The sequence below is a fragment of the Cebus imitator genome, unplaced genomic scaffold (genome assembly GCF_001604975.1).
Source record: "Cebus imitator isolate Cc_AM_T3 unplaced genomic scaffold, Cebus_imitator-1.0 Scaffold201, whole genome shotgun sequence".
NCBI lineage: Eukaryota > Metazoa > Chordata > Mammalia > Primates > Cebidae > Cebus > Cebus imitator.
The window spans coordinates 350375-361254 of record NW_016107516.1 but is presented as its reverse complement, the minus strand read 5'-3'; the positions used below and the strand labels follow the sequence as shown (position 1 = coordinate 361254).

General features: G+C 38.8%; 1 protein-coding gene across 1 annotated transcript in view; it reads left to right on the top strand.

Moving 5' to 3' along the window:
• The window catches only part of ATP6V1A (ATPase H+ transporting V1 subunit A), a 63645-nt gene that overhangs the window by 29546 nt on the left and 23219 nt on the right, over positions 1 to 10880 (top strand). Inside the window, exons 3-7 of the mRNA XM_037745461.1 lie at positions 638 to 766; positions 3757 to 3971; positions 4230 to 4367; positions 7007 to 7158; positions 9326 to 9511. Of these exons, the coding sequence (XP_037601389.1) occupies positions 638 to 766; positions 3757 to 3971; positions 4230 to 4367; positions 7007 to 7158; positions 9326 to 9511 (820 nt within the window). The remainder of the gene's footprint in view (positions 1 to 637; positions 767 to 3756; positions 3972 to 4229; positions 4368 to 7006; positions 7159 to 9325; positions 9512 to 10880) is intronic.

The following is a 10880-nucleotide window of genomic DNA, read 5'->3' as shown; positions in this document are numbered from 1 at the left end:
AGAGTCTCACTCTGTCACCAGGGGCCAGGCTGGAGTGCAGTGGCGTAATCTTGGCTCACTGCAACCTCCGCCTCCCGGGTTGAAACAGTTCTCCTGCCTCAGCCTCCCAAGTAGCTGGAACTACAGGCACATGCCACCATGCCCAGCTAATTTTTTTTTTAGTAAAGACAGAGTTTCACCATGTTGGTCTGGATGGTCTCGATCTCTTGACCTTGTGATCCGCCCACCTTGGCTTCCCAAAGTGCTGGGATGACAGGCATTAGCCACTGCACCCGGCTTCCAATTTCTACTTTTAAAAGTTTCTTTATTGTTCCAAAGCCTTCACCCCGTGTATCATAGCAACTCCCAGAACATATCTGAATCCTACCAGGTAAGTTTGCCATGCAAAACTTGAAATGTTTGAAAATTTTTCATGTATATTATGTAAATAAAAAATCTTTGGCTTACCTTTTTATATCATGTACTAAAAATATATCTTTATGTGAAACTACCAGTATATTCCATAGTTGGTTTTTATCGTTTTTATGAATCTATGAGAGAGGTATGTTATTGGGCTTGTTGGGTGTTTTAATCATTTGTGACTATTCAAAGAGCACTAGAGTCTTAAGTCATCAAAATAGTCTTTTGTTCTCTTCAGTGGTTACAGCCTGTGACATGGCGGGTGCAGCCATGTATGAGCTGGTGAGAGTGGGCCACAGCGAGTTGGTTGGAGAGATTATTCGATTGGAGGGTGACATGGCTACTATTCAGGTGTATGAAGAAACGTGTATCCTTTTTGGCCCAATTTCCTGCCTCATTCTGTATTTCAAAATTTAAGGATTTAGGCCAGGCACAGTGGCTCATAGCTTTAATCCCAGCACTTTGGGAGGCCAAGGCAGGCAGTTCACCTGTGGTCAGGAATTCGAGACCAGCCTAGCTAACATGGTAAAACCCCATCTCTAGTAAAAATATGAAAATCAGCTGGGCATGGTGGTGGGCACCTGTAATCGCAGCTACTCAGGAGGCTGAGGCAGGGGAATTCTTGAACTCGGGAGGCAGAGGTTGCAGTGAGCTGAGATCACACCACTGCACTGCAGCCTGGGCTACAGAGCAACACTCTGTCTCAGAAAAGGAAAGAAAAAAATTTAAGGATTTAAGCCAAAGGTGGATGCAGCAAAGTAGCAGCAACTAATGATATTAGAAGCATGAAATGCTGGTGTTGTGAAGAGACCTGAATTACCCAGGAGTGTGTTAAACAAAGAGAAAAAGGTACTATGAATTAGTACTCTTATTTTAAGAAATTAGTATCATCTTCTGAACCTTCATTGCTGTTACTGCTTCAGTAATTCATGAACTTCAGGGGGACCAACTGAATTTTTTCTTCAGTGGGCCGCATATTGTAGAAGAAAGTGTAAACAGAATAACAATGTTGATTTTTGTGGTTAAAATTCTCCAATCATGACTTCAGTTTAAAATAGTAAGTCCATAAATAAATCAGTCACCATTCTATTCTAATAGCACTGTGTGACATATTACATTTCAGTTTTAGTACTAGGAAACCTTTACCATTTGGTTATCATAATTTTGGCTTTTAAACATATTTTCAATTTTCTATGAAGAATAAACATAAAGGCTTAAGCCTAGTGAAGAGGTATCACTTTTCGAGTGCTTATGCATGTATTTTACTTTGATTTTCAAAATCAGCATTAATTCTTTGAGTATTTAATTAAGATTTATTTGGTACAACATTTTTTGCCATTCTAAAACACATGCATGCAGATAACTAATCTCTCTGTAGTACTGGGTACCAATTTAAAACAAAATCATCCAAAAATTTTAAATAACAATCGAAGTTTTTGTAGCTATGAAATCATGACTAATCAAAAATATTTTTTTCTATTATTACTTTTATCTTTTGTTTAATCTTTCACATGATTTGAAGATTTAAAATAAATGAAAATATAGTCACAACCCTCCTTGCCTTTGTTGTCTTGTATGTGGCCATTTATCAAAACACATACACACCTCCATGCACATATGCAACCACTTTCATAGTTCCCTTTATTGTATATTCTTCTAGTTTAGTAATTACATACATGAGCAAATACAAATATTTGTATTTTTCTTTCCTTTTTCCCAAAGGATAGCATATTATATGTACTGTTATATACCTTGCTTTTTTCACTTAAAAGTATATGTATTATAGAAAATAAATAGATATGTAATAAATATAGTAAAATGTTAAAGGTAGAATATAGCTGTTAGAGATGGAGAGTCTACTGTAAAATTCTTTCAACTTTGTTGTTCTGAAAATTTTCATAATCAAAATTTGAAATGAAAATACATAGTTTAGGGGCTGGGCGCTCCGAGCGCTTTGGGAAGCCGAGGTGAGTGGATCACCTGAGGTCAGGAGTTCGAGATGAGCCTGATCAACATGTAGAAACCCCATCTCTACTAAAAATACAAAATTAGCTGGGCATGGTGGCACATGCCTGTAATCCCAGCTACTCGGGAGGCTGAGGCAGGAGAATCGCTTGAATCCAGGAGGCGGAGGTTGCGGTAAGCCAAGATCACGCCATTGCACTCCAGCCTGGGCAAGGAGAGCAAAACCCCATCTCAAAAAAAAAAGAAAAGAAAATACATAGTTTAGAGATCTTTCTAGAAGAATTCATGGCATGGTAACGCTGGTTTTTTGTTTTACAGCCATATAATAATTCCATCATATAAATTTACCGTTATTTATTTACTTAAATAATCACTTAATGATAGAAGTTTTGGTTTCTAGTCTTTGGTTGTTACAAAGTGCTACAGTGTAATTATAGTAAGAATTCACAGAAGTTGGATTCCTAGGTCAAGACATCCATTTTGAATTTTGATAAATATTGCTAAATTGCTCTCAGTAAAAGTTGTACTGATTTTACTGCTGTCAACAAATGTGTGAGAACAAAGTGGACTCATTATGCTTATTTATGTTTTATTCTCCCTATTTGTATGTTTTCAAAATAACTTTATTCTTAAGATTTTAGGTTTTGTCCAAGTACTAATACCCTTATTAGGGGACTGATATTCCTCAGCAGTATATGTGAAGCAGTGTATTAGCAAGAGGGTTTAGCTTCTGTTTTTACCCCTGTGGTTCCTAAACTTTGCAGAGGCACTCTGGGAAGCTACAGCAAACTCATGTGATACCGGAATATTTTAATTTTTGGGGCAAACACAGGAATGTTAGACATATTATCAGACACCACATGAAGTAGTAACTTGAGATAATAAACAGCTTCATTATGTTGCTGTACTATATTTTTGTCAATTATGTTATATCTTTGCAAAGCGGAGATTTTGGCAGTTGCTAAGCTACAAAAGCAAGTAACGTGAAAATCAAAATGGAACAGGTTTCCAATCGATTGCAAGTTTGGAAAATTATATAGTTCCCCAAAGGCATATACATTCATAAGAATTACGGATATTTAGGACTGAAATTAATGTTCTTTTTTCTTTCAACTTATGCACATATTTTTTCAGATTGCTACTCAGTAGTTAGGACATATATGCATAGTAGGTTATTTAGACATAACTATTTAATAAATGGAACTGTTAGATATATCTTTTGTGCTGGGACACTGAAAAAATTAGTGAAACACTACTAATGCTGTGAACTGAGAAAGTTTGGGAACTTCTGTTTTCACTTCTTGAGTGTCATTTCCTTGTTAAACTGTGGTATTTCCTGTTAATAGCGTCTTTAAACATTTATAGTGGGTTTTCCTTAGCTGCTGTTTTTAGCTGGTGTGTCTGTTGGAGATCCTGTACTTCGCACTGGTAAACCCCTCTCTGTTGAGCTTGGTCCTGGCATTATGGGAGCCATTTTTGATGGTATTCAAAGACCTTTGTCGGATATCAGCAGTCAGACCCAAAGCATCTACATCCCCAGAGGAGTAAATGTGTCTGCTCTTAGCAGAGATATCAAATGGGACTTTACACCTTCCAAAAACCTACGGGTATGTGTGTAACCAAGAATTTCTGAAGTTATTGAAAGAATGTAAAAATGAATGTTTAGTGAACTATGTTGTACTCTTAGTCCAAATAAAAACGGAATACAGAAGGATGGTTTACATTTTTTCTTAACTCTACTTCATGAGATTTTAGAACTAATGTTTTATTGATAAATCCGGCAAATGGTTTAAATTATAGCAACAGGGGCAAGTTCTACTTGACATCTGTTTGAAAATTAAACAGCAACTACCTTTATTTTCTAGATTGGTAGTCATATCACTGGCGGAGATATTTATGGAATTGTCAATGAGAACTCGCTTATCAAACACAAAATCATGTTACCCCCACGAAACAGAGGAACTGTAACTTACATTGCTCCACCTGGGAATTATGATACCTCTGTAAGTATCATTTAAACTTTATCCTGCAGAGTGGCCCTATTTTTATATGATCGTTGCCCAGTTTTAGTGCCCTAAGTAATTAAAGAATTGATATTTAATATATAGGTTTTGAGTAACTCCTATAATTTTTGAAGGGTCTTTTTTGTTTTTAACTTGGATTTAGGGATAAAAAAGCAGAATATATTGTTTCTTTTTAAAGAATTGTAACACTTTTCTATTGTCTTAATTGATGCTACATTTATTTAAACCCCTGATTGTTTAGGCATAGAGTAGACTTTGATTTTAATGGTATATCAATATTCACATAATAATTACGTAATGGAGCCTTTGAATTCTTTTTTTGGGTGGGGGGACAGGGTCTTCCTGTGCTGCTGAGGCTGGAATGCAATGGTGCATAACCACAGCCTCAACCTGCTGGGCTCAAGCAATTATCTCACCTCAGCCTCCCGAGTACCTGGGACCTGAGGCACATGCCACCATGCCCAGCTAATTAAAAATTTTTTTTTTTTTAGAGACAGGGTCTCACTCTGTTGCCCAGGCTAGTCTTGAACTTCTATACTCAAGTGATCCTTATGCCTCAGCCTCCCAAAAGTGCTGGGATCACAGGTGTAAGCTACCATGCCTGGCCTTGAATTAAAACTTTGATCTTTAATGTTATTTACAGTCACATAATACCAAATACAATAGGCCCATAATCTTTATGGGCATGAAGATAAATTTATTGAAAAGACTATCATAGCATATAATTTTCTTCCAATAAAATATGATAAGAAATAACAGTTTTTTTAATCATAAGAGTAAGGCTGTGCTCCAGAAGAGCAGAAGATCAAACACCGCATGTTCTCACTCACAGGCGGGTGTTGAACAATGAGAACACATGGACACAGGGAGGGGAGCACTACACACTGGGGTCAGTTGGGGGGAAATAGGGGGGGGAGGGGGGGGGGTGGGAAGCTGGGGAGAGATAGCAAGGGGAGAAATGCCAGATGTAGGTGATGGGGGGAAGGCAGCAAATCACACTGCCACGTGTGTTCCTATGCAACAATTTTGCATGTTCTTCACATGTACCCCAAAACCTAAAATGCAATAAAATAAACAGGAAAAAAAAAAAAAAAAAGAGTAAGGCTGTGCTCCATAAGATATAGAAAATAAGAGTTAAGATTGGGATTTGGGGCAATCAACTAGACTCGCACACTAGCTTAGAGACTTGCTCCCAGTGGAGGATTTGAATTCATATATCAACAAAATTAGAGATTTCTATAGGGCTCTGGACGTTGGAGCTGTTTGCAAATGGTTGAAACCATTTCAATGTTCACAAATGTTATTGTATTACTCATTACCTTTTTGCTTTTATACATATTTAATTTAAATATTTATTCCTTGGGCTTATGGGCAATGTAATAAATAAACAAATAAATATTTAGAAATATTCAACTTTCTGTTTTTGGGGAAGTGGGGACGGAGTCTCGCTCTGTCACCCAGGCTGGGGTGCAATGGCACAATCTCAGCTCACTACAACCTCCACCTCCCGGGTTCAAGTGATTCTCCTGCCTCAGACTCCCAAGTAGCTGGGATTACAGGTGCCCACCACCACACCTGGCTAATTTGGTTTTTTGTATTTTTAGTAGAGACATGGTTTTGCCATGTTGGTCAGGCTGGTCTCCAGTTCCTGACCTCATGATCCGCCCCCGTCGGCTTCCCAAAGTGCTGGGATTACAGGCATGAGCCACTGTGCCTGGCCATATTCAATTTTCTTAAACATTTTAGGGTCCTTCACAGATAGGTATTTTTCATTAAAGCAGTATAAAATCATTATAATAATGTAAACAAAACAAAAGAGGAAAATAAATTACAAAGGCATTCACCTCTCCTCTCTCCCTCTCCCTGAAACATCTTATTTTGTATTCTTTAAGATTTCTCCTGGGCTGGGTGTGGTGGCTCACACCCGTAATCCCAGTACTTTGGGAGGCCGAGGCAGGCGGACCACCTGAGGACAGGAGTTCAAGACCAACCTGGCCAATATGGTGAAACCCCATCTCTACTAAAAAATACAAAAATTAACTGGGCATGATGGCGGGTGCCTGTAATCCCAGCTACTTGGGAGGCTGAGGCATGAGACTCACTTGAACCTGGGAGGCAGAGGTTGCAGTGAACTGAGATTGTGCCACTTCATTTCAGCCTCTGCAACAGAGTGAAATTCGCTCTAAACAAACAAATAAAAATTTCTCCCCAAGCATTTACATATAATTTATTCAGCTATTTCTTTGTTGCTTAATATACTTCTTTCTTTCTTTTCGTTTTTTTTAAGAGATGAGGTGTCACTATGTTGCCCAGGGTGCTGGAACTGCTGGGCTCAAGCAATCCTCCTGCCTCAGTTTTCTGAGTAGTTGGGATTACAGTCACAAACCTGATATACTCCATTCTAAAAAAACTCAGAAATTTTGTTTTTAATTATTGAAAAAGTAATAAATATACCAGGTTAAAAAAAAAACTAGGACTATCGATAATAATTATAATAAAGAGTATAAATCTCTCTTCACACTTACATTCCTACCCCCAAGAAGAATTGGGTTACTTTGATATTGAAGAAAGAAATGTTCACAAATTTGACCATACCAAATCTTGCTGTACTTTTATAGGATGTTGTCTTGGAGCTCGAATTTGAAGGTGTAAAGGAGAAGTTCACCATGGTGCAAGTATGGCCTGTACGGCAAGTTCGACCTGTCACTGAGAAGCTGCCAGCCAATCATCCTCTGTTGACTGGCCAGAGAGTCCTTGATGCCCTTTTTCCGTAAGTTTGAGATGTCTCACACTTTTCCTTAGAGTTATTATATGTGCTTATGTTTTTATTATCTTTGTAGATAAAGGGTAATACATTTTATCTGGAGTAATAATGGTGAATTAAATATATTTGTCTTTTGCTAGCGCTTATTATAAATTCAAACCATTAAAGACTTTTTTCATCGTTACCCACAGAAAGTATTATTTGTGAAACTTTTCTGAAAAAATAAAATTTTCTGAAGAAACACTGTACCAAAACAACGTAACTGTGTTTCTTTTGTTTTTGTTTTTAATTGAGACAGGCTCTCACTCTGTCGCCCAGGTTGGAGTGCAGTGGGGTGATCTCAGCTCATTGTAACCTCCGCCTCCCAGGCTCAAGCAATCCTCCTATCTCACCCTCCCAAGTAGCTGGGACAGGCATGCACTACCACACCTGGCTAATTTTTTGTATTTTTGGTAGAGACCGGGTTTGACTATGTTGCTTAGGCTGATCTTAAACTCCTGAGCTCAAGTGATCTACCTGCCTTGACTTCCCAAAGTGCAAGGATTACAGGCGTGAGCTACCGCAACTGGCCACCATGTTTCTTAAGTTATTCTAGACTGGGAGCCAAGACAGAAGCCACAGTTAAATAACTGGGATAACATTTGGAAGAGGGTAAGAAAATAGTACAGAATGTGCTTATAAGTGCTGTAGTGTACTCACAGCTCTGAAGAAACAAGGCTTTAATCTCTTTTTTGATGAAGGAAATATCTGTAGTCATCACGGAATCCAGGGGATTGATTTAGTCCCAAACTCCATACCTGGGATAAATCAAACTTAGAGGCAAGCAACTTGGATACCCAACTTTAAGTTTGATGCTGTATCTACTCCTTGATTTAAAATTATTAAATAATTCAGATGACAGAGCACTTGGAAAATGCCCTATTTAATGACAAAGAAGTAAATACTCCAATTATCTGTAGCTTTCGACTGATGCCTATTTTTGGCTTAAGCCCCTCTGTAACCAATTGTATAATTTTATGATAAGCTGATTTTGTGATGTACAAAGTTCAAATGATTTAAGTATATATTATTACCAAGCAATTTATTATGTCACTCAATAAACCAGGAATAGATTTCCCAGCATAAAGTATGTATTTAATTTATTTGCTTGTATAACTTTTTAAAAATAAAGAATTGTGGTATAACTTTTTAAAAACAATTAGTAGATTTATGTCACCATAAATTGATGATTTCTATTACAAGTAATAACAAAGGGCTGGGCGTGGTGGCTGAAACCTGTAATCCCAGCACTTTGGGAGGCCAAGGCGGGTGGATCACAAGGTCAGGATTTCTAGACCAGTCTGGCCAATATGGTGAAACCCTGTCTCTACTAAAAATGCAAAAAAAATGAGCCAGATGTGGTGGCACACACCTGTAATTCCAGCTACTCAGGAGGCTGAGGCAGGAGAATTGCTTGAACCTCAGGGAGCAGAGGTTGCAGTTAGCCAAGATCATGCCATTGCACTCCAGTGTGGGCGACAGAGCGAGACTCCATCTTGGGGAGCGGGTAGGGGGAGGAAATGACAAAAGCTGCAATTATTTTTTCACTGACCTAAATAAAATCAACTGGGCTCTCTCTGTTGCCCAGCAGTCTTTCTTAATTTGTTGTCTGCTCTTTCCATTTTCTACGACTGCTTAAAAACCATAAACCATCTCCTATCTCTCTCTTTCTCTCTCTCTCTCTCTCTCTTTTTAAGAAACAGGTTATCACTCTGGCCTAGGCTGGAATACAATGGCTAGATCATAGTTGACTGTAATCTCAAACTCCAGGGCTCCAGTTGTCCTCCTGCCCCAGCCTTCTGAATAGCTAGACCATAGGCATGCACCACCATGCCCTTCTAATTTCTAAAATTTTTTGTAGAGACTGGGTCTTGCCCTTTTGCCCACACTGGTCTTGAACTCCTGGGCTCAGGCAGCCCTCCCACCTCAGTCTCCCAAAGCATTGGGATTACAGGCATAAGCCTCTGTGCCAAGCCTTTTTTAATCTTATTATTTTCATATACCCCTCTTCTCCAGTTTATGGAATATGTTTCATAGTGCTTTCTTTAGTTTGTGTTTTTGTGTTCCTTACCTACTTTATTTATTAACATCTATTAGCAAGTCAAGTAATCCATACTTTGTTTTCTTTGTTTAGGTGTGTCCAGGGAGGAACTACTGCTATCCCTGGAGCCTTTGGCTGTGGAAAGACAGTGATATCACAGTCTCTATCCAAGTATTCTAACAGTGATGTAATCATCTATGTAGGATGTGGTGAAAGAGGAAATGAGATGTCTGAAGTCCTCCGGGACTTCCCAGAGGTCTGTATAAAGCTTCAAATAATGTCCTAGAGAAAATACCACTAATCTATGTTCGTTGACAATTAATAAAGCTTTGTGTTGGGCCTGGAGCAATGCTGTCATTCGTCAAGGATCTTTTAAGGAATTTTAAAATTATATTTGTATATTCAAGAAAAGGAATTTTAATTCTTTTGTTGTTGCTGTTGTTGTTGATATGGAATCTCGCTCTGTCACCAGGCTAGAGTGCAGTGGCACAATCTCGGCTCACTGCAACCTCCACCTCCCAGGTTCAAGTGATTTCCCTGCCTCAGCCTCCTGAGTAGCTGGGACTACAGGCTTGTGCCACCACACCGAGCTAATTTTTGTATTTTTAGTAGAGACGGGGTTTCACCATGTTGGCCAGGCTGATCACAATCTCGTGACCTCGTGATCTGCCCTCCTCAACTTCCCAAAGTGCTGGGATTACAGGTGTGAGCCACTGCGCCAGCCAGTTTCACCCTTTTTGTCCAGGCTAGAGTGAAATCATGCAATTTCAACTCACTGCAACCTCTGCCTCCTGGGTTCAAGCGATTCTTCTGCCTCGGCCTCCCAAGTAGCTGAGATTACAGGCGCACGCCACCACACGCATCTTATTTTGTATTTTTAGTAGAGACAGGGTTTCACCATGTTGTCCAGGCTGAACTCCTGACCTCCATTAATCCACCCACCTTGGCCTACCAAAGTGCTGGGATTATAGGCATGAGCCACCATAACCGGCCAGGAATTTTCATTCTTAAGTCAAACACTTGAAAGTTTCTTTTTGTGGTCTGGTGGTTTTTACTTATTGGGAGAAAGATGAAATAAAACATTTATAGATGTGATCTTTTCTTATGATTTATGATCTAGATTATTATAGTAATGTTTCTTTTTTTCATAAAATATTTATTTATGAAATTGAAATAATGTCTGTCTTCTTCATAGCACCATGGAGTAGGGAAGAGAGGTTGAAGCAGGTGCAGAATATTACTTTAGGAACAGTGATTGTAAGAGGCATTAAATATGGGCAAAAGTTGTAAAAAAAAAAAAAAAAAAAACTGCATGACATATTTTTCTAGACACTCAAGATTAACTGAACAAGGGCTTGCCCATCAACAATAGAATATAAATAGGAAAAACAAAAAAAAAAAAAAAAACAAAAAAAAAAAAAAAAAAAAAAAAAGAGGGAGGGCTAAAATCTAAAATGTTACCTTAGAAATTAGAGATTCAGGCCGGGCGCGGTGGCTCAAGCCTGTAATCCCAGCACTTTGGGAGGCCGAGGTGGGCGGATCACGAGGTCAAGAGATCGAGACCATCCTGGTCAACATGGTGAAACCCCGTCTCTACTAAAAATACAAAAAATTAGCTGGGCATGGTGGTGCGTGCCTGTAATCCCAG